This window comes from Pseudovirgaria hyperparasitica (genome assembly GCF_010093815.1).
Source record: "Pseudovirgaria hyperparasitica strain CBS 121739 unplaced genomic scaffold EJ05scaffold_8, whole genome shotgun sequence".
Taxonomy (NCBI): Eukaryota; Fungi; Ascomycota; class Dothideomycetes; order Acrospermales; family Acrospermaceae; genus Pseudovirgaria; species Pseudovirgaria hyperparasitica.
In genome coordinates this window covers 625,723-649,713 of record NW_022985556.1, presented here as the reverse complement: position 1 = coordinate 649,713, position 23,991 = coordinate 625,723, and the positions used below count along the sequence as shown (strand labels likewise).

Genomic DNA, 23,991 nt, shown 5'->3' with positions numbered 1-23,991 from the left:
CTTCATGCACCCATTGCTGCAGAGACTTGTAACCCAGAGACCGAATGACGGTCGGCAGATCTCATTCCTATGACATATTCCGCGTGGGATGCATGATTCTACAGTCCTGCTCGAAGATGGTAAAACTCGCACGGATCTCTATCTGTGCCCCCGACATTCGACACTCCAACTTTGCTTCAATAGCGTCTCGGCATATCTCTTTAGAAACGGCCTGGGTGTAAGCTCTCGACGTCAAGTGGCCCACAAACGACATTGCAAGCTTTTTAAGCGAAAGGCAGATCATCCTCACTGGAGCCTCTCACGGCCTGTCATGAATATGTTACCAGCAAATTATGGCTCACGGCAGATCGACCTGCCGCTTTCCCTCTAGTTCCGGGAACGTGGTCGTGGGCATTGCTTCCAGCCACTCCCACCCCACGTCCGTCCGGGGTAGCGACTAAATCTGGCTTTGTCTTAAGAGATCCACTATCAACATTCATTTAAGAGGTTGAATATCGCGCATATCAATCAGCCAGCCGCCAGCCTTGCCTTCTGTCGCTTGAGCCTCAGTCACCGACGTCTTCTCGCTCCCAGGCTCTGTCGCCATGCGCTCCATTATTATCGCCATCCTCCCCATCGCTGCTGGCGCAATTCGCATCGTGCAATCTAATGATGACGGCTGGGCTGAGAAGAACATCCGTGTCTTCAACGAAGTACTGAACGCAGCGAGCCACAGCGTCGTCCTGTCAGGTCCCGCTGACAACCAATCTGGAAGCAGTATGTCATTGCACGTCCTTGATCGTTGAACTCTGTATGCTCACATTCAGCAGGCTCGTCTGACAAACCACCGACCCCTCGCATCAAACCCTGCGAATTCAATTCCTGCCCTGCAAACTCTGGTCCCGTCGGCGCAGACCCAAATAACTCGCGCCTGAACTACGTTAACTCCTATCCTGTCACGGCAATGAAATACGGTATCGCCACCGTCTCGCCTCGTGAACTCGGCGGCGCCCCTGAGCTCGCCGTAACAGGCCCAAATGTTGGAACCAACATCGAACTCCAGATTCCTTTCTCTGGAACCATCGGTGCAGCAATTGAAGCCGTTAAGCAAGGTATCCCGGCCATCGCATTCAGTGGCAGCACTGGACACCGAACAGCATTCAACGCCGCCACGCCACTTTACAGCAAGATCTACGCTGATCTGGCGATGAACCTCACAGATGCGGTCATCGCGTCAGGAGCCCCGTATCTTCCAGAGAACGTTTTTTTGAATGTTAATTTCCCGAAAGTCAACAAGAAGTGCAATGATATCAGTGATTTCAAGTTCGTGCTTAGTAGGATCAATGTCGGCTTGGTTTGGAACAAGGACGTCGTGACATGTAACAACGACGGAAGATTGCCGAGGGAGAAGACGGTTCTTGACAAAGGCTGTTTCGTCAGTGTGAGCCCGGGAGATGCGAAGGACAGGACGACAGTGGACGCTCGTCGGCAGGAAATTGTGTTGGAGAAATTAAAGAGCTTGTTGACTTGTTTGCCTTAGATTTCGAGACAAGGAATGGTATCACATCCCATAAGCAGATATACCTTAATTTAACCAACATTTACGAACTACTTCCGCGCCCCAACCGGCAATAGACAGGTAGCCAGCTTAGTCGGGTGCGACTCAAAGCTAATAGCATAGCAAGCGAACCCGGACCTCCGTTGAAATTTTGGCTCTTCGTTCGCCTTCCTCCGACTTTCGTCTTGCTGCAGAGACTCTGAAATGAGAAATCTACACTGTGCTGTTTCAATGCAAAGTGTGCTTGACGACTGTACAGTTACATTCATGATTACTGGACCCATACTGCCAGTCACGCAAACCATCGGAGTGCCTGGTTGTATACAGAAACATGATTGTCTGTGTGGGGGGTTTGAGGAAGGCGGCTTTGGGGATTTTTCCCAATCTATACGTAAGAGCAGGATATCCGTAGGCGCACATGGTATGTACACACGGACACACACAGACGCAGTTCTTCTCGAAAAAGAATAGCGTCTTGTTTGTGCATTTCCGGACACTACAGCGTCGCCACATGAGTTGCAGAGCTTGCTGTTGCACATGCTGCTCGCTGTCTCCTTGATTCTTGTACATGATTACAACGTGATCTGAATTTTTTTTCGGGCAGGGATGGGCCCTTGACGGTTTTTTTTTTTTTTTTTGGTAAAAAAAACCCGCGTCATGGACTCGTTGATTACCCCTCACCCCTCACCCCTCACCCCTCCCTTCGTGCGTGGGGGATGTGTCGCGTTTTGCGTTTTACATTTACGACGATGGACTGTGCTGCATTGTATTCATTGCACAGCGCGTGCGGCGGTGTGTTCGTCGTTGTGCATGGCGCGTGCGTTTGTGGAAATTCGTTTGTCTACAAGGCTGGCTGTGGCTGTGGCTGTGGCTGTGGCTGTGGCTGTGGCTGTGGCTGTGGCCCTCTGTGTTTGCCGGGGAACTCAGGACTTGTGTGGAGAGCATTTGCCGTATTGTTTCTGTGATTTGGTGGGTGGCATGTGTGTGGCTGTGGCGCAGAGAGGAGACGGCGAGATGGATGATTGGATTTGGTGTATCCTTTTGACCTCTGCGATATTTTTGGTTTGTTTGTTTGCTTGTTTGCTTGTTTGCTTGGTTGCCCGCCGCAGTGCCAGCGGTGAGGGTTGATCCTAGGTGTCAGAGCCAATCGGTTACTATCAGAAAGCTGGTCTATTTTTTTTTCAGAAAATGATAAACGATAATTTCAACCGGAAAAGCGGATGTGGATGCAACGCAAAGCTATCATGTGACTGTAATATGCTAGCATTCTGACCTGCAAGCCTGGCGGCGGGTAATAGTGTCTGTCGCATTGACGAGATGTTGTATCATGTGTTTAGATCACGAGTAAAGCCGGCGAAGAGGACTGACTTCTATGCTTGCGTATTGCTTACAGATACTTTCGAAGCGAGATATCGAACTACAAGATTCGAGGGGCCTCTCAGGATTTCTTGCGCTGTATGAAGCATTGAAGCTTCCAACGTTATAAGTTGCTGCCATCGCATAATAGATGGCACAAGAATACAAGCAATTCGCACAACACCCGAACATGTAACAGTGTAAAAAGGAGAAATATGAAGAGTTAGTGGAACGTCCAGCGTCTCCCGCCCGGTAAGGCTAATACGGGAGCGGGTGGTCCAAATCTTTAGTCGAGAAATAGTGCACAATGCCTTTCACCGAAGCATTCGGTTGTAAGACGAGGTTTGTTTTGACGTCTTGAATGTGGATAAGCATCTCCGTGGGATATCTATACCAATGAATAGGCAGAAAGAACAGTAAGTGCTAGTTTCGTGGTTTTACGTCGTCGTCCAGACCATCTCAAATACATGGTCGAGTCCCTCCTTCCTTTGCACGTAGAATTGAGAAACACTATTCTCCGTCCTTTCCACAAGCTCCAGTCTCAAAGATGTCTTTCCCTCGTCTTTTGGCCGCAGTGGATCGAAGCTGTGCCAGTAGTCTCCATTCTCTCTCCACGTGTGTTCGATCGTAACATCGTCTAGCGAGAGATCTTTGCTGTACTTAACGAGGGAGTAGCCATTGGTTAACCACCAACCATCGGCAAACTTGAAGCGCTGAAGCAAACATTCATCGCCGCAGACTGATGACACCGCAGCCATGTTGGTCATATTTGCTTGATGCCACGATTTCCAATGGTGCACTGAAAGCATTTGGGGCCGGCGGCGACCGGACTCGTAAATTCCTGAAAGATCTCCGTTCATGTCGAATTGATGTAATCGGTGTTCCATTGTCAGCTTGGTTCCGGTGTGCCCATAAAGGCACCTAGCGAGCATGATGTCTCCACCAGTCTCTTCCTTAACACACACGTCGTATAGACCGTTCAACTCTGCCAATAATGGAATTGATAAGATGTTCGACGCACCGCCATATCCAAAAATACCAAAGTTCTTAATCTGTCCGAAGTCTTCAGTCACACCCCCGATGTAATATTTTTGCGTATGGTCAAAGGAGGCCAGGAAAGATGATAGGCGGGTAGGCGAGATGAAAAAGGTATCGTCGTCAATTATTATACCCCACTTGGTGGTGCTCGTGTGATGTTCATAGAAGCGCCGCGTAAGGGTGAAATAGCGTCGATGCCAGTCCAATTCTGATTCTTCCACAGTGAGTCGGAATCCCATTGACTTTGCTCTCTCTTTCAAACGCTCGATATCGGGCGCGGCTGCTGGCTCAAGGATTGCATAGAGCAGAGCATTTGTGCCACTTATCCAATGAGCAAAATCATAGAACGAGGCCTCCAATCGATCGATCGTCGTCGCGGCGCCAAAAATGATGTGGGAGAGGTCAGGTGGCGGCGGCGGAGTGTCGTAGCTTAGCATGAAAGGCTCTGGGCATTGAGGAGGTTCACTTCCCTCCACATGTTCATGCACCCGCATCTTGTTGAATTCAGGAAGCGGGAGCTGAAATTGTTCGGGTTGCGATGTGGAGGCAGCATAACGAACGTTTATAGCAGCGCGACCGTAGTTTATCTCTGCGGACAGCTTCAGCTGTTGCAATCTGGCTAGGTTTGGAGAGCAGTGGCGTGGGACAGAGAGCTGAGGTATGGTAGGGGTAGGGAAATGATGATTTGACGAGAGGTGGTAGGCAATGATGAACAAGAGCAAGACAGGTAGCACGAGTAAGGCCGGCTTCGATGTGAGTCTCGCAAGAACCATGGTGTTTTACATCTGCGTCTGGACAGGAGCGGTTGGAGGAAGGGGGCAGAAGAACGAGATGATATTGATGATACTTGAGTGACCGGCTATCGGTGGGTCTGCAGTACCGCCTAGACCACTCGATTCTCCTGGTCAGCCGCTTAGAAGCGCCCGCATCCTCACTCCACTTGACAGATCAACCTATCTACAATGCTGCTGTTTACGCCGCAGCCCGGGCCGTTTATGGGTCCTGATGCCCTTAGGTGCCTGATGCCTAGAATGAACGGGCGTCAACACGTCCAATCACTACGTCGGTAGTGAGCAAACGCACCAGTCTATATTGCTTACGGTCTAGCCACTACATAAATGAGCTACTCTAGATTTGAGTAAACAACCCAGTCTGCCTACCCAAGATAGAATACCGTGCATGTCCTGATACAACAAACGCTGAAGTCTTCTCTCTTAACCGCAAGGTCAGCGTCTATCCACACAATAGACGATGCCTGCGCCCCAAGCTTGCAGGATGTAGCCACTGTCCAGAGTTACAGAGTTACATTGCCAGGACGATGACCAGACGTTATTAAGATGCTGCCGCCCTCGTATCTTGCACGACAGTCACTCGCTCAGCCATGCTTAGGTGCTTCTTGTCCTTCGTTCTATTCTCCTCTCATCTGCTACTTCCAGTCCTAGGCAGGACAAATCTCGATGTTTTCTATTGGCCTTCCAAGGTCGGCTTGGTGCCAGCCCTGCAAGAAGGGGACCGTGTGAACTTGAGCTGGATCTCAAGCTTCCAGCCGAACGTCATGACCCTATGGTGTGGCGATAACAACCAAGGTCACTCTCTATTAAGAAGAGCTTATTCCAGGCTTCTAACGGTATTCTAGTCGCTCAATTCCTTGATATGCCCGCAGAAGGCTCCCATACTCTGAATGTAACTGCAGCATGGGCCTTTCCCTGCCATATTCAGATGGCCAAACAAGCCAGTTATGGATGGTTTGACAGCGGCCAGATGGATCGCGAAACTTCGGAAAGAGACACTCAGTTTTTCACTGCTCCGTCCGACTGTGCAGTGGTAGAGTCACCAGTTCCTACTGGGTCTCAGAGCCAGAGCCCTACCCCAACCAATAATAGTAGCTGCCCTGCCATTAGTAGCTGCCCTACCATAGCACCAGCCGAAAGCTCCACATGTCCGGTCTACAACAAAGGCGTCCAATTAGGCATTGGTGTCGGTATTGGAGTCGGAGCCTCTCTAGCCATCGCGACAATCATCGGTGCTACGTTTTGGTGCTCGCGCCGCGCACACACAGACAAACAACGAGCCATGCATGCTCAAGCGTACCACCACTACTCCGGCGGTAATACCTATTGGCAACCCAGAACGGCCGAGCACGACCAGCCCAAGTCACCAGTATTGACGCCTACAGCGCCTACCGGAGGTTACATCAACGGACAACCCGTGGAATTGAGAGCAAACGCGGGCCCCTTCGAACTAAATACGAAATGATGACAACAAGCGATCTGAGTTTAGATATACGTATAGCTCTCAACAAAAAAGCAGGACATGTAGCAATGGAAAAGTATGTAATTACCCTACCTATAACACACAAACACAATGATACCCCGTACACATATTTGCACGCCTACCGTCAGTTCCACATTCGAGGCATATCGAAGTCTATCTCGCAGGCCTAGACTGACTTTGCATACAGACATAAGCCTGCTGAAAGAAGATTACGGCACATAAGTATGTATATCGTCTAGTAAACGTCCGAGGAGTCGCATCCCAAGAAATCACAAAGCACATTAGCAATGTCTTGCCACGGTCTCTCTAGCTGTCGTTGCCCTTAACCTTTCGTCGTTCTTCCTATACAATCTGACTCTTTGGCTGTTTTCTTCACATACGCGTGCTCAGCCCACCCCCATTTCAGAGGTCTCTTGGACTTCTATGCCTCTCTATAAGAGTCCACATATTATAATTTTATATAGACTTATAGAGTACCATAATACGGAAAAATTTAGTAAATATTTTTCACATAGGCTATGTTCTAGGAACTTCTAAGATTTTTTGAAAATTTTTCTATCTCTTAATAGAGACTTTATAGACATAAGATAGACTTATAAACGACATAAGATATATCCATTTGTCTATTATATCGACTCTTGATATTCTTATATACTCATCTATAAAAAAATATATAGAAGAGCTCAAAATAGGAAGATGAAGTAAGAATACGTGTGTACAAGTGCTAGGTGTGTTAGGTTCTAGGAGAACGACGGATATACAGATATCGTTCTACCATTTATTTGCTGTGCCACTTTATCTAACGCGCCACAAAGTTCATTCATGGTGGGTATAAGGACTTACACTAGTACTAGCCTTGCCAGCCTTTCTAGTGTGGGTTGTTTTAGATGCCTTAAGGATGGATATACTTCCCCACTTCCTTCAATGCCAACGTTCACAACCGCTTCTTAGTTGAATCGATTGCTGTCGAGCCCCGGCTCCCACATCTACGCCCAATATCTACGGTTTGAACGCAACCTACTTCCCTCATATTGTCCCTTGCGTCATGGGCTTACCCTAAACTTACTATGTACTTAGTAATCTATGTGGAAGGAACTACTCTCTCATTTATTTGTCACACTAGCTATTAGCGTAGAATACTTAAGTCGTCTCTCTTAGACTTAAGGACTTAGATAATATAACTTCTTTAGAACTTTAATAGATTATAATCCCTATAGCTCCGCTATATTAATTATCTATCGTTTTTCTATTATAATTCTTACTATACTATCTATATCCAGCTATTCATAGACTTTATTCTATCCTCCGTTCTTTTTAAAGTATACCTACTACTTCCCGTATTTACTAAGCCTAATAAATAAGCCTTATATACTTCTACTCCTCCTACTATATATATATTAGATACTACTATATCTAAAACCCTTCTAGAATTACGTAGCCCTCCGTAAGCGCCTTACTAGATAGCTTTTAACTTTAAGCTTAATCTATTAGTCCTCTCTAAGCTTATCTCTTATAGTAATAACTTTTCTAAGTAGAAATCCTTATAGATTATTATTGTTAGGACTTAGCCTTAGATAGGACCCGACCTACACGTACCTTAGCTAACAGGGTTAGGAGGTAACGTAAAGGGCGGTAAACAGTTATATACTAGATAGATCGGCGTCCCTTTATATATATACTCTTAGATTCCTACTAAAAGGGTTCGGTAGTAATTCGTTCTATAATAGAATACACCCTATTATTCTATCTAACTATACTACTATCTAATAACCCTATTCTTATATTCGAATTACTCCCTATATAGTACTATAGTTAAGATAGTCTAACTAGAACCGAGAAGATCGATACGATCTACTATAGAGATAAGTAATACTATATTAAATAATAGGGATCCTCTATAATCGGTATTAATCCCAGCCGTTTCTAACTAAGAAGTAGAAATATTAGACTAAATCATAGAGCTTTTAGACGAAGAAATAGTAGATACGCTAAGTAACTTCTAATAATATAAAGCTAGATAACGAGTCGTGGCGGAGCTACGCAAGGTATTATAATAAACTATTACCGAACTTTAGGAATACGTCGCGAATTAGGCTTAAGAGATTTAAACTCTTAAAGAATAGGTAGAACGCGCGAAACTCCTCGCAAAGAGACGAGAACTTAAGAAGTCTCTTAAAGAACTACGCCGAACGATAGTAGGTGGACGACTTCCTATACTAATTCAGGCGGAATTAGTTCACCTACCATTAGAGTTACGATAATCTACCGTATACCCGGCCGCTTCGTTACCGATTTACTCTACTCCTTCCCTAGATATACTAAAATCTAAAGACCTAACTATATTTATAGGGAAGAACTAAAAGGAGTAGAAAGACTAGAAGAGAGACTACGAAAAGTACTTCCTTAATAACCCTCTACTCTTTTCTACTAAAGTATAACGCATTTCATTTAGAGAACGATACCTAGACTTATAATCCCGCGATTAATAGAATAGATAGAAGGAAGTATAGCTACTATCTACGATAACCTAGAAATATTTAGCTATATTTATACTAAACACCCTCGGAACGGATAGAGAACGTGAAAGAAAGGCACTATCTAAGTTAAGAAGCGTGGTATAACGACCGAACTAGACACCTACTTAACTACTATAATACCTCTAAAACCTATAGGATAATATCTCTACGCTATAGGAAAATATTTATATATTCTAGTTTTATAAAGTACTACTTCCGTTAATCCGCGAAAGACTAGGAATAGTATTATTAAGTTTTAACTATCTATACGAATTAGAGAAGAAAGCTAATAAATACTACTATATTCTTAAGGAACGCGGCTCTCTAGATAAAACCAACGAACCCTATACGGGTTAGAAACGAGGTCGATTAAATACGTTCGATTAAGAGTAACCTTACTATAATTAGCGCTAGAAGAGTGTAAATCGGGGTAGAAACGCGTTAAGAGGATACTAAAATAATTAAGGCGGTACTTCTTAACGTAGAAAAGGATAAGACATAGGCTTAAATATAACGCCTATCGTAAAATAGTAGAATTATAGCGTACTTCATTACTATAAGTATAGAGAAATAGGATATATTTTACCTAACTATAAGAATCCGAAAAAAGAATAGGCTAGTACACGAGACCTAACCGTATTCTTAGCTAAATTATATATACTTAGGAGGAGCTATAGCGCCTTCCGGCGAGTAAAGATCTAATATTACTAAAAGTATCATTACCTATAGTAAATAGTAATAAAACTATATAGGCCCTCGTAGATACTAGTATAGAAGATAACTATATTTTATTAATTCTTATAAAGGAGTATAGATTATTGTATGATCTCGGTAAAGTTAGCTGAACTATTGTAGTTAATAGATATAAAGTTAGAACTTTAGGTAAAGCTATAACGAATTACGAAGTTCATGACTCGAAGATAATAAAATAGTAGATATCTAATAAATTCATCGTGGCTAATATTAGCTAATAGAATATAATTCTAGGGATACCTTAGCTTAGACGCCTAAACCCTATCCTTAATTTTTAGAAGGAGACATTAACGTTCCGATAATACCGTGGTAAATTATACTAGTAAGTTATAACTATTAGTAAGGAGGCATAGAACCTCGCCGTGCGGACCCGATTATTACTAATCTATCTTACGTTCTTATTAATTATTAATAAAGATAAGGACGATAGTAATAATTAGGGCGAAGACACGCTACCCGACATATATTCGTAGTATATAGATGTATTTTCGGTAGAAGATATATTACTTCTCCCTAATCACGGGCCGTATAAGCTAAAGATCGAGCTCGAAGAGGGAGTAGACGTCCCTTATAGCCTACTTTACCTACTTTCGAGACTAGAACTCGAAGTTCTTTATAAATATATTAAAGAATACCTCGAAAGAGGCTAGATACGTTATAGTACGTTATTAGCCGGCGTACCTATTCTCTTCGTAAAGAAGAAAGACGGAAGTTTACGTCTATGCGTTAACTATTAGGTACTAAATACGGTGACTAAGAAGAATCGTTATCTATTACCGCTAGTTAGTAAATCTTTAGACTAATTAACGAAGGTAAAGTACTTTACGAAGCTAGATTTATAAGATATATATTACCGGCTTTAAATTCATCGCAGAGATAAGTAGAAAACCGCATTTCGGACTAGATATAGTTATTTTAAGTATACTATTATGCCATTCGGGCTAATAAATACGCTAGGAGCGTTTTAAGGATATATTAATACTATACTCATAGGATTACTTAACGTGATTTACGTAGTTTATCTTAATAATATACTAATTTACTCCGATAGCATGTAGAATTATAAAGGACACGTGAAATCGGTACTAAATCGTCTAAGATAGTATAAACTCTACGTAAAATTATCTAAATATGAGTTTTACTAATAAGAAGTTGGGTTTCTCGGCTTTATTATAATATATAGCGGCCTAAAAATGGAGCTGGAGCGTGTAAAGACTATCATGGAATAGCTAGAACCTACTACTATACGTTAAATTAGAATATTTATAGGTTTTATAAACTATTATCGTAAATTCATTATAGACTTCTTACGAATTACGGCGCCGCTTAATAAACTTATAGAGAATGGCGGTAAAATCCCTATAGATAGGCGAGTATAGCGTAAAGCTAAGTTAGTTAAGATATAGTTAACGCTGGAAGCGCGAGATGCGTTCCGATCGTTAAAGAATTACTTTATAACTACGCTAATTCTTAGGTATTTCGATTCTAAGAAGCATATTTAGATTAAAACTAACGTGTTAGAATTCGTAATTACTAGAATCATTAGTTAACCGTATAAAGATATAAAAGATAAGGTATAATAGCACCCGGTCGCTTTCTTTTTCTATAAAATAGCGGATATAGAGACGCGTTATTATACACACGACCAGGAACTACTTATAATTATTAAGAGTTTTAAGTAATAGTAATATTATTTAGAAGGCTCTATATATTAGATCGAATTATTATCGGATCATATAAATCTACGTTACTTTATATCGACTAAGGTTCTTAATCGCCGATAAGTACGTTAGGCTAAGTAGATATTAATATTTAACTTTAAAATCTTATATAAAGCTAGAAGAGAGAATAAAGCTAATCCTCTATCGCGGCGTGAAGATTATAAGAAATCGTTATAGAATAATGTAGATAGTTGGTGTAATTTAGACTATGCTATACTTTAGATACTATAAGACTAGTTATCTAATAGAATGCTAGAAGCTAGGACACTTTCGGCGATTCTCCGCGGGAATTAGAGCGGGTATTAAGTAATCTAAATAAACGTCTAAGAAACTAAGAAAACCCTTAAAGACTTAATTAAATCTACCTAGAATTCCGATATATTAGTAAAGAAAGTCATAAGTATAAAAGGAAGCGCTATAGATCCGCTGTGGTTATTAAGGTAGAAATGATAATTGGACGCGATCTACTTCTAAGGCCGACTCTACGTGCCGGAAGGCGGCTTATAAATTAATATTTTAAGGGAATAGCACGATTACGCGTTAGTAGGGTACTTTAGTATTATAAGGACGGTCGATTTAATCCGAAGGACGTACGACTAGCCGGGTCTTTATAAATATATAAAAGACTACGTAAAAATGTATAACGTTTACTAGTATACGAAAGTATATAGACACTTACTATATAGCGAATTAAGGCTATTACCTATACTAAAGGAGGCATGGAAGGAATTATTAATAGATTTTATTATAGATCTACCCCTAAGTAAGTGTTCTAGGTACATTTATAATAGTTTACTTATAGTTCTAGATAGATTTATAAAGATATTATACTATATCCCTATAAGAAAGATAATCTAAGTACCGGATCTTATAGATATACTACTCCGTGACGTAGTCCGGCTCTATAGTATACTAAATAGTATAGTTTCGGATAGAGGTCCGTAGATAACGTCTAAATTTTAGAAGGATTTCTACTATACGCTAGGAATCAAGCGGAAACTTAGTACTACGTTCTATCTATAAATAGATAGATAGATAGAGCGGTAGAATTAGATAGTCGAGGCGTATTTACGCGTATATTATAACTATAAGTAGAATAACTAGGTAAGGTTAGTCTATATCGCGGAATTCGCGTATAATAATAGCCGACATGCGTTAACCTACGTAAGTCCGTTCGAAGTAAACTTCGGTTAGAACCATAATATATAGTTCTTAGGGACTTAGTTTAAAGTAGAATAACCTAACGTTAAAGTAATAGAAATTACTATAGAACTATTCTAAACGTAAAGAAGCGTTATAAAGTTACTATAAGATACTATAAATTATAGTAAATCGCACTATAATAAGGGTAGAAAACCTATAATCTTTAATGTTAGAGATAAAGTTTTACTAAATAGTAAGAATATTTATAGTATCAGACTAAAGAAGAAGCTTAACTATATAATAATAGGTCTATATAAGATTACTTATATAATTAATAACTAGGCGTACGAGTTATAACTCCCTCCTACGTTAAAGATATATAATATATTCTATATTACGCTTCTCGAGCTATTTCATGCCTTATTATTACCGGATCGTTCCGAATAGATACTATATAAAGTAGTTACGTAAGAAGGTATAGATATCTACGAAGTTAAGTAGATACTTAGCTAGTAACGCGCCGAAGATAGCATGTAGCTATATAAAATTCGTTAGAAAGGATATAATCCTAATAAAGATACTTAGGAACCTATAATAAATATTAGTAAAGTAGCGATATTAGTATATAAGTAGTAATTAGCAAAGGAAGCCGCGGAATCGTAGAGAATTATACTAAAGTACGGCGATTTAATATTTTTTAGTATAGTTTAGCGCCGAGAACGGCCGCCTAAAAGGAAGAAGGTAAAAGAGACATAGATCTTTAAAACATTCTAAGGAATTAAGGAACTTCCTTAGAAAGTTCGAACTTAGAACTTTAAAAATTTAACTAAAAAAGAGACTTAGAAAAATAATTTACTAAGAGAAATGGACATCGAAAATCGGTGCCGATTAGTATAGATTAGTATAGATTACTAAAGAGATTAAAGAAGTTATTATTAAAGAAAGATGAAATTAAGAAAGCTAAAAGAAAATATAAAGATCTATATAGATCTATATAAACTCGCACTAATCTATCTAGAAGAAGTAAGATCGCTTTAAAATTAAAACCGAAAAACTAAAAACGCTAGATAAAAGAGATATATTAGTACTAATTAGTATAGATCTAAACTAATTAAGTCGGAGTAGGAGTAGAAGTACTAATTACCGCGATGGTTATATCTAATTCCTTCCGCTAGTTCTTATTTAGTATAGTATAGAGCTTTATAATATAAGTCTCTAGCCTTTCGTTCTGACGCTATAAATTCTATATAGCGCGCCTTATAGCTATAAACTCCTCTATAGAAACCTATAGAGCGGCGGGACCCGGAATAGAGAGGGACGGACCGGCGCGGGCACGCTAAGAATTATATAAATCAGCGAAAAGATTCAACGATTGGTATAGAACCATATACCTTTAGTATAGAAACTTCTAGATTAGAGCTATCTTCCCTAAATTTATGGCTCTTTAGCACGCGCGAGGAAGGAACCTTAGCCTTTTTACTAGAACCTTTTCTAGGAATTCTAATATTACTAGTATATAGAAAGAAGTCCGAAGTAGTAGAGATTTTAGCACTATTATAGAGATTAATATATATTAGTAAGAATCTATAATAATTTAAGAAAAACGATATTACCTAGTAATTGTGGTAATAATAGCTATAGTAGATTCTGATAAATCCTTATGGATCTTATTAGAATCGTACTCCTAGGCGTAACCCTTACCTTAGATATATAGCTCGTAGAAAGCCTTCTCTAAGGCGTTACGATTAGTAGTACTACGCTCCTTATTAGTAGGGGTTACTAGAGGCCTAGTAGTAATCTATACCGATATAAGTAAATCTACGTAAAGTTCTTCGAACTTACTTAAATACCTATAAGTAATAACGCTTCTTAGTTATATAAGTACTATATATTATAGATTTAGTACTACCGTAAGTAATATACGACGGAAAGCGATAACTATAATAATATATAGCTAGATTATTAGAGCCCGGCCTAGGTTAGGGTAGATTAATAGCTTTCGACATATCGGTAATATATACGAGATAGGGATTATTCGAAGACGCCTATTTCCGCGCTAATTACTTTAGAGTATTAAGATTTCGGGAAACTATATTAAGATTATTATTAATTTATACGGATTATTATAAATTATATTATTACTAGCTAAGGACGGCACGAAAATTAGTAAAATACGTAAATCATACTAAATTATAATAAATCTATATAAATCTATGTCTATAAGGATTGGGTAATATATCTAATAATCTAAAAAACTCTATAAAGAGTTAAGAAGTTTTTTAAAGAAAGGAATATTTCTAAGAAAAGATTTTAATATAGGTAGCACCCGGGCTTACCTAATTATATCACGTGATACGCTAGGCCTAATTAGGTAATCTTACCTATATAAGAAGTTAAGATAGATAAAATTTAGTTTATTAGGAAAACGCTTATATAAATCTTAGATCGGCGAATATCGGTAAATATCTAAGATGAAGCGTAGAGAACGACTAAGGTCTTATAAGACTTAGGATAGGGATATAGGGATAGATAATAATCTAGGTCGCTAAGGGCAGCTTCCTAGAGGGAAGGGATAATTATTAGGACTTAGCCTTAGATAGAACCCGACCTACACGTACCTTAGCTAATAGAGTTAGGAGGTAACGTAAAGGGCGGTAAATAGTTACGTGCTAGATAGATCGGCGTCCCTTTATATATATACTCTCGGATTCCTACCGAAAGGGTTCGGTAGTAATTCGTTCTATAATAGAATACACCCTATTGTTCTATCTAACTACACTACTATCCAATAACCCTATTCTTATAATTATATTATAATATATAGAATTATACTAGATAGTCCTTAGTAAAGAGCCACGACTAGGAATAGATTAATATAAGAACGTATAGGATAATAAGGATAATAAGACTATAATTATACTTCTCTCTATAGTATACCCTAATCTTATTATAGAAGTTATAATATATAATACTTTAGTAGAGGTATAGCGTTACCTATCCGATCGCTTTAATTATAATACGGGTAATACCTCTATATACTTATTCTATATAATTACTTCTCTCTACTATTAGAATAGTAAGGATATTCACGAATATCTTAATAAGTTTTACTAGCTTTAGGTCCGTATAGCTAAATAGTATAAAAATTCTTCTTATACTATAGCTAAGTCTATAGCTCTAATTTTTAAATTAGAAGAAGTTAAAGGCTCTTTCCTCCTTACCTTCCTTCCTAATATAATAGATTATATTATTAATAACCTTAGTATACGTAATCTTACCCGTTTCGTCAATCTCGAGTCTAAGATAATAGACTTAGGCGAGAAATATAGTATTAACCTTCATCCCGCCTCTTATAGGTTCTAAGCTAATAACCAGGGGCATAAAAAGAAGCCATTAACTACTACCTAAGACTCCTCCGATAAAGTCCTTAAGTATAGCTAGTATAAGAAGCGTGGTTTTAACTTAAAAGGCTATAATTATTAGAATTATCGGAAGCTAAAGGTATTAAAAGAGAAGGACTAGAATGTCTCGTCTTCTAAACGTATAAAGGCATTAGAATAGAAGGTATATAAGGCTTACTATATTAGCTTAGATTCTAAGTCTAATAATATAGTCTATATATTTATTACTATAATAAATATAAACGGTAAAAGGTCTCGAAATATAAGTATATTAACTCCCCTATATATTGTAATTAATAAGATATACTCTCTAGCTAGTATTAATACCTTCTTAAATAATAATAACTAGGTTTTTAATACTAGTACTAGTAAGTATATATATAGTATTCTAGATAACTTCGAAACTTTAGATTATTCTCGCTCTAGTAGTTTAATTACTATTATAGGGAACTTCTAGATACTAATTTATACTATTAGAACTATCTTACTTAATAGTACTCTATCTAATAGCTCCTTATACGCGATATAACTTACTAACGTTCTTTATAGTAATCGCCTCTATAATACTCGCCTATTTAGTTAGCTATATATTAGAAAGCAAGGAAATAAGCTCTATATAAAGGGTAATAATCTTTTTATTATCCTCTCTAACGGTAATAAGGCGCTCTAGATGCGCTTTAAAAAGGGCCTATTACGGATTTAGACTCGAGGTGCTATATACTATTAGAAGTTTATATATTTCGCGTCCTATAGAATATTCTATAAAGCTATTAGTTATTATTCGATTTCTTACCTATAATAAATATATAAAGACGCTTATAATATTCCTCTAAAGCTAGTAGACTTTATATATACTATCTACTTACTTTCGAAGTCCACGTATTAGAAACCTACTCGCCTTCTTTCTAAAGCCGCTTATTCTTTTAAACGAATTTATTCTAACTTATTAGAAAAGTTTTTATATACGTCGCTTTAAGGGTTCTAGTATTTTATTACCTTTATTAACGAATTTATATAATTTACTTAGATCCGCTTTCTAAAGTATAAATCGGAGACTACCTTAGTAATTATTAAATATATTACGTATATTAAGCGTTAATATTATATAGAAGCCACTATCTTTATCTCTAATAGTAGTAGTAAGTATAAAGCTAAAAAGCTTTAAGTCTTTTTCTATTCCGAGGGCATTACGTACTAAGTCTCCCCTCTATATAGTTATAAGTTAAATAGACTTACTAAGCGGTTTAATCGAACTATTATTAAGTCTACTTACGTCTAAATTATAGATAACTTAATATTAAAGCTTTAGCTAGAGTTAGTCTATACTTCGACTTTCCTTAAGAATATTGCGCTATATTCTACCCTATATAAAGATATACCCTTTTATATACTCTTCGGTATAAAGCCCTTAATTAAGTACCTTTAGCCCTTTAGAATTAAATATTTTATTTATATCCCTATAGAAGCACGTAAGGCTAGTATAAAACTTCTATATTAAGCTAAGAAAGGTATTTTTATTAGGTATACGAAATCCTCTAAGATCTTTAGATACTATATTTCTAACTAATTACGTATTATTAAGACTTAGAATATTAAATTTAGTACCCTTCTAGAGGCTTTAAAAGATTCCTCTTCTACTTTAGTTATTATAGAAACTACTACTCTTCCCTAAGAATCTTAAGATACGGAGCCTTCCTAAGATAATATAATTCCTTCTACCCTAAGACTAGCTATACGTTTTTAGAAAATATAGCTATATTTAATATCTATTTATTAGGCTCTAAAGTCTAATCCTAATACGTCTTAAACTAACCTATATTTCTCTAATATATTAGGTTCTTAGAGTATAACCCGATTAGGCCGTCTCTATAAGCCTACCTAACGCCTTATTAAATCTACTAGACTCTCGGCTATTAATATTCCTAAGTCTATATACGCCTTTATTAAGCGATTTATTCCTTAGAACTTAAAATAGATCTAAGCTTATATCGAGTAGCTATTTTAGTTACTTACTATTAAGAAAGAGCTTTAGATATATTATAATAATAGCTTATAGACCGAAGTTAATCTCTCTAATATATAGCCTACTAAGCTAGTCGGCTACCGCTAGATATTTAATATTAAGATAAACGCCTAGGGGGAGCTAATTGATAAAGCCTATCTAGTTATATAAGGCTTCTTATAGAAACCTAGCTTATACTATACTAAGATATATATACTAGTTATACGATATGATTTATTATGTCTACTACTTTAGTAGGTATTATAAAAATATTAGTTAGTCTATTAGTATAATAATAATAATAATAATATTATATAACTAGGTAGAGTAGTACTCTATAGGCCTATGCCTCCTCTAGTCTAAGCTACTATATAAGAAGAAACCCCATAGGGAAAAACTTCCTTATATCTATAACTATATCTCGTTAAACCTCTATTTCGTCTTAAGTATATAGCTATAGGGTACGCCTATTAGCCTATAGCCTATATTACTATTATTTTACCCTTAGATAGTACGTATAGATGCGGAGGTTATTAGTTAAGGTGTTAGGACAGGAACCATAACGGACCTATATAGACCATTCTAATCCATGCAGCCACGTAGTAGCCAGAGCTAGGTTGAGTTAGCTAAGTTAAGCGAGGTCACTATATAAGTAGACCGTACAAACCGATTCCTACTCGTTAGGAATTAACCTCGTATAAGAGTAAGATTACTCTATAAATACATTCCTATATCTCTCTATAAACTATTAGACTACTATCCTACGTCTTTACTCTTTATATTTTAATTCCTCTCTATATAGCACGACGGTAGCTTATAGAGATAGCTCCTACTACGCGCTATAATACCCGTAGCACTACCTTATATAAGAGACTCTCTCTAAATCTAAACGAAGAGAATAGTCTCTCTACGACCACCTCCACCGATAAGTACACCCTATAGACTATCGCACTAATAACTAGTACGGTATTCCGTATAACCGTGGAAGATTACCTAGATAATAAGGAAGGAGTCTATCATACTCTATCGCGGTCTAGTTCATACCATACTAGACCCATTCTTACTATAAGACCACACCCTATTAACGTTAATAAATTAATTCGTTAGAACTAACTAACGTTAACCACGCCTTATAATAATATATATACTAAGCTATACGCGGAGAGGTAGCGTTAGGCTTAGCTTAAGTAGTAACTTTATAAACTTAATAAAGCGCGAGGACGAACCGCTAGACTCGAAGCCGCACTACGCGCTTTAGTACTAGTAATAACTAATCTATACTAATATAGATTAACTTAAGCCGAAATAGTCTAACTAAGTCTATTACTATCCTAGTTACCTTAGCCTAAGAAACTACCTTACTTTAACGGTAAAACCAGGAGAAGCTTTCATGAATAGGCTTACTAGTATAGCCGATTCTTCTACCTATTCACGAATGATAGTAATAAGATTAGGTTCGTATAGAACTACCTAGACCTAATACCATCTAAACGTTAGATAGCATATTAAATTAAACACCCTAAGGATGCGTATAACTAGGACATGTTTACCGAATTCCTTCTTTAATACTTCGGCGATAGAGCCGAGCGACGCGAATAGGCTTAGAGCTATATCTTTAAGACTTAATAGCGAGAGAGATAATCCCTATTATAACTCCTTAAATACCTCCGACCTCTTTAGAGAGAAGCTAAGGAAGATCGCATGGTTTAATAATACGACGACTTTAAAAGGTCTCTTAACCCGAGCGTAAAGAAACGCATCGACCTTATAATATCTATCTCTATTAACCTTTAGGCACTCGCGAATCTCGTAGAACGACATTAGCATATAATAAATAACCAACGTTATATAGGCGCACGACTATCCCCATTAATCTAATCTAATATAAAATCGTCTAAAGAGGACTAGTTTAGTAATAGATCGCGCGGAACATCTCGTGGGCGCTACTACTCCATGAACTCGAGAAGACGAGGCCCGTACCGCGGATCTTTCCACTAGTTAATATATTAAGACACGAGAAACGACTTATATAAACGATCTAAAGTCACCTACTACACCTATAGTAGGATAGGCTATATAGTACCCGAGTACCGCTTAGGGAAACCACTAAATACTAATATAGATACTAAGTTAGTTACATGCTATAAGTGCTAGTAGCTAGGATACATCGCGCCTAACTACCCGGTATATAATATAAAAAACTAACTACCTATAAGGAACCCTCGCGACTTATAGACGCAACTAAAATAGAGGGATAACTAGCTAACTAGTATATTAAACTATAGGCTAGGCCTATCGAGGTCTCTCGTGGATAATATTAGACCGTAATACTTAATAGCGGTTTAGCTACTAACGTTATATCGACTTAACGAGCACGAGAACTTAACGTCGATATTTAAGTACTAATAGGTGCTACCTTCTATAGTATTAATAGTCCTATTAAATCGTAGGGTATCTATACTATTAAATACGGCATCTAGGATAGCGGGGGGAAGTAGAAACCCTACTACTTAACCTTCATCGTAGTAGACAGTCCCTTTAATATAATCCTCGGTATACTATAGCTCGAAAAATATAACCCGAAACTAGACTTTATCTAGAAAACAGCTAGCTAGCGCATGTACCCACTATAATAGAACCTAGTATAGCTAGTCGATAATGAATAATTCTAGAAGGACTACGAAAAGGTAATCTCCGCTATCTACGTCCTCTTACTTACTTAAAATAGAGAGCTTAGTATTAAAGTAGACGAAAACCTACTATATTAGTATAAAATATACTAATATATCGCGTTAGTAATCGACTCGTCTAAATTACCTTAATACTAACCTACCGACCTTACTATTAACCTTAAAGACGGTTAATAACCCCTACACGGACCTATCTACCCTCTATTAGAACCCGAGCTATAGGTCCTCCGAGAATATATCGAAAAGAACCTTACGCGAGGATAGATTAGGCCTAGTATATCCCTAGCCGGAGCTCTAATCCTCTTTATAAAGAAGAAGAATAGGAGTCTCCGTCTATATATCGACTACCGTAGCCTAAATAATATTATATAAAAGAATTATTACCTACTACCTCTTATCTCTAAGTCTATTAATAGACTAGGGCGCGCGAAGATCTTTACTAAGCTCGATCTACGCGACGTCTACTACCGCCTACGTATTAAGAAGGGCGATAAGTAGAAAACGGCGTTTAGAACCCGTTATAGACACTTCGAGTATATAGTGGTCCCTTTTAGACTAACTAACGCGCTAGGAACCTTCTAAGCGTATATTAATAACACGCTAGTAGGCCTACTCGACACGACGTGCATTATATACCTTAATAACATTCTTATCTTCTCTAATAATAAAGAAGAATACATCTAGCACGTACGCGTAGTCCTAGATAGGCTAGAAAAATATAAGCTATATATTAAGCTATCTAAATGCGAGTTCCACTAGGACCATATTAACTTCCTTAGCTTTATTATTACTAATTAAGATATAACTATAGAAAGGGATAGAGTCGCTACTATCGTAGACTAGTCTAAACTAAAATTAGTTCGAGATATACGTGTCTTTATCGGATTCACTAATTACTACTAAAAATTTATTAAGTATTTCTCCCGGCTAGTAGCACCGCTTAACGCGCGTACTACTACTATAGATTCATCTATTACGGTCCGTGGTAGATAGAAACAGTATAATATTAAATTATAGTCTATAGAATTATTAGAAGGCGAAAGGGCCTCCTTCGAGAAAATCAAAGAGGCATTTATAACTACCCTATTACTAGTGTACTTTAACCCGACTAAACCTATCCACGTCGAAACCGACGCGTTAGGATTTATAATCTTAGGCATTCTCTCCTAGCCTAGACTAACTAAGTCTAAAAAGGTCTAATAGTATCTAGTTACGTTCTTCTCACGCAAAATAGTTGATGTTAAGACTAGATATACTATCTATAACCAAGAGCTACTAGTAATAGTAGAGTCGTTTAAATAGTGGTGATATTATCTTAAAGGTACCATATATAACGTCGAGTTACTAACTAATTACTATAACTTAAAGGGGTTTATAAGTATAATAGTTTTAAACTATTAATAGGTCCGATAGGCTAAGTAGCTTATAAACTTTTACTTTATAATCTACTATTAACCTAGAAGTATAAACCTAGCTAATAGAATATTAAGAAGACCTAACTATAAAGAAAGCGCCTAGGATTATAGTAGCTATAGGGTCCTAGAGTAGCTATAGGCCCAACTCTTAAGGACGAGGTTAGATTTTAAGTTATTAGGCGATTAGCGAGATACTAACGTCGATACCAGTAATCGAATCTCTAAGACCGAAGCCGGTAACTAAAGACGCGGTACCGAAGTCCCTAGTAGGCCGTTTATTAGCGCTATCGGGAAGGGCGATAATACCCGGCGTGAATATCTAATTAACCTCACCTAGTTAATCGTGGATCTATAGAAGATAGACCCGATAGTTTTAAAGTTACGTAAAATATAGTAAGATAGATTATTATAGACTAAAGTAGACTATAAGTAGACCTTCGTAGACGGCTTACTTTACTATAATAGAAAGTACTATATACCGATAGATAACGCGCGATTTAATATAGTTAGCCGATACTATAACGCTAACCTAGTAGGACACTTTAGATATATACGTACCCTAAGCTTAATTTATTAGTACTATTTTTAGGAAGATATACCTAAGTATATCGAAGAATAGATAGCTACTTATCCGATTTATCAAAGAACGAAGGCCCCTAGGCACAAGCCATATAGGAATTTACAGCCTCTTTCAGCCCCCCTCTTTATATAGGAAGACGTTACTATAGACTTTATAGTTAACTTACCTCTAAGTAAGATACTTAGGATAAGTTATAATTCTATTCTTATTATCGTGGATAGACTTATAAAGATATCTAGGTATATCCCGGTATAGAAGACGATTACATCCAAAGAACTAGCATAGGTATTCTAGAATAAGATTATTAAGGTCCATAGTATACTAAAAAGGATCGTTATAGACCGAGGAAGTACCTTCACGTCTAAATTCTAGACGTTATTCTACGAAATAGTAAGTATAAATAGGAATATATCTATAGTATTTCATCCTTAGACGGATAGCTAGATAGAGCGATAGAACTAGACGCTCGAGGCCTACCTACGCGTATTCTATAATTTCGAGTAGGACGACTAGGCCTCCCTACTAAGTATAGTAGAGTTCATATATAATAATAGTCGTTATAGTATGATAGGTATTATACCTTTCTAGGTGAACCTTGGACGTAGTCTAAGGATAGGTTTTAAGCCTTAGACGGTCTAATTTAATTAAATAATAGACGTGAACGTCCACGCTTAGGAATTAGCGATTAAAATCTTTAAAACCGCACGTAACTATCGCGCTATAATCTAATAAGTAAACGACTTATATATAAAGTACTATAATAGGTTAACTAAGGATTAGACGTATGAGGAGGGCGATAAGGTCCTTCTTAATGTCCACAATATACGAACATCACGAGTAAACAAGAAGCTCGATTATAAAATGGCTAGTCCCTTCCGAATCAAACGTCGCATTAGTATAAGAGCCTATGAGCTCGACTTAGAAAGTAATATAAGAATCCATAAGGTATTCCACGTCTTACTACTTAAAAGATTTCGACCTAACGTGTATGGCCGCACGAACGTATAGTTACACTCTATTATACCCTAAGATAGACTAGACGTGTTCGAAGTAGACCATATTATTAAACATAGAATTAATAAAGACGGTATTTAGAAATATAGAATCCGTTAGAAGGACTACACTAAGAATAAGAATACCTAGGAACCAGTGGTATACATCTTAAGTTCTATAATAGCTACGTATAAGTAAAAGATATAGAATAGCGTATTATTAATATAAGTATAGCGACGTCGCGGTCGTCGTAAAAAGAAGAAGGATACCGTAGAGAACGAAGTACTAAACTAGGAAATCTAGACGCGCACTAGGAAAACTCTATATAGTAGCCCTATAATTTAAGTATTATACGGTTACTAGACACGAAGAAAGCGTAAACAACTATTTTAGGAACGCGACGCGATATACTATAATAGAATAACATAGAAGAGTCTAGAATGGACTAACACGGACCATTATACACGAGAAAAACATAGGACTAAGAACCTAAAAAAAGGTACCCCACCATAGAATTAAACTCTTAATACGAAATATAAAAGGTTAGAGTACCCGAACCGATAACTACTAGG

General features: G+C 37.8%; 4 protein-coding genes across 4 annotated transcripts; 2 read left to right on the top strand and 2 right to left on the bottom strand.

The window, feature by feature from the left end:
* Positions 1-477: 477 nt before the first annotated feature.
* On the top strand, positions 478-1,553 carry EJ05DRAFT_373944 (survival protein sure-likephosphatase/nucleotidase-like protein). The gene is made up of 2 exons (XM_033741173.1): positions 478-756; positions 810-1,553. Exons 1-2 carry the CDS (start codon positions 585-587, stop codon positions 1,517-1,519), a joined length of 882 nt encoding a protein of 293 aa, XP_033600457.1. The 5' UTR covers positions 478-584; the 3' UTR covers positions 1,520-1,553.
* Positions 1,554-2,225, bottom strand: EJ05DRAFT_373932 (uncharacterized protein). Its single transcript, XM_033741172.1, has one exon. It carries the CDS (start codon positions 2,074-2,076, stop codon positions 1,588-1,590), a length of 489 nt encoding a protein of 162 aa, XP_033600456.1. The 5' UTR covers positions 2,077-2,225; the 3' UTR covers positions 1,554-1,587.
* A 983-nt stretch (positions 2,226-3,208) lies between these two features.
* EJ05DRAFT_373959 (uncharacterized protein) lies at positions 3,209-4,851 on the bottom strand. The gene has a single exon (XM_033741174.1). It carries the CDS (start codon positions 4,702-4,704, stop codon positions 3,331-3,333), a length of 1,374 nt encoding a protein of 457 aa, XP_033600455.1. The 5' UTR covers positions 4,705-4,851; the 3' UTR covers positions 3,209-3,330.
* Positions 4,852-5,312: 461 nt separating this feature from the next.
* On the top strand, positions 5,313-6,187 carry EJ05DRAFT_486072 (uncharacterized protein; the record flags this gene model as incomplete). The annotated part of the gene is made up of 2 exons (XM_033745501.1): positions 5,313-5,517; positions 5,568-6,187. 2 exons carry the CDS (start codon positions 5,313-5,315, stop codon positions 6,185-6,187), a joined length of 825 nt encoding a protein of 274 aa, XP_033600454.1.
* Between the last annotated feature and the right edge of the window lie 17,804 nt (positions 6,188-23,991).

Excerpts from the sequence above, each read along its gene's own strand:
- EJ05DRAFT_373944 (XM_033741173.1), top strand. The coding sequence starts at position 585 with ATGCGCTCCATTATTATCGCCATCCTCCCCATCGCTGCTGGCGCAATT. Across the intron at positions 757-809 it reads TGACAACCAATCTGGAAGCA|GCTCGTCTGACAAACCACCG; the intron begins GTATGTCATTGC and ends CACATTCAGCAG.
- EJ05DRAFT_373959 (XM_033741174.1), bottom strand. The coding sequence starts at position 4,704 with ATGGTTCTTGCGAGACTCACATCGAAGCCGGCCTTACTCGTGCTACCT.
- EJ05DRAFT_373932 (XM_033741172.1), bottom strand. The coding sequence starts at position 2,076 with ATGTGCAACAGCAAGCTCTGCAACTCATGTGGCGACGCTGTAGTGTCC.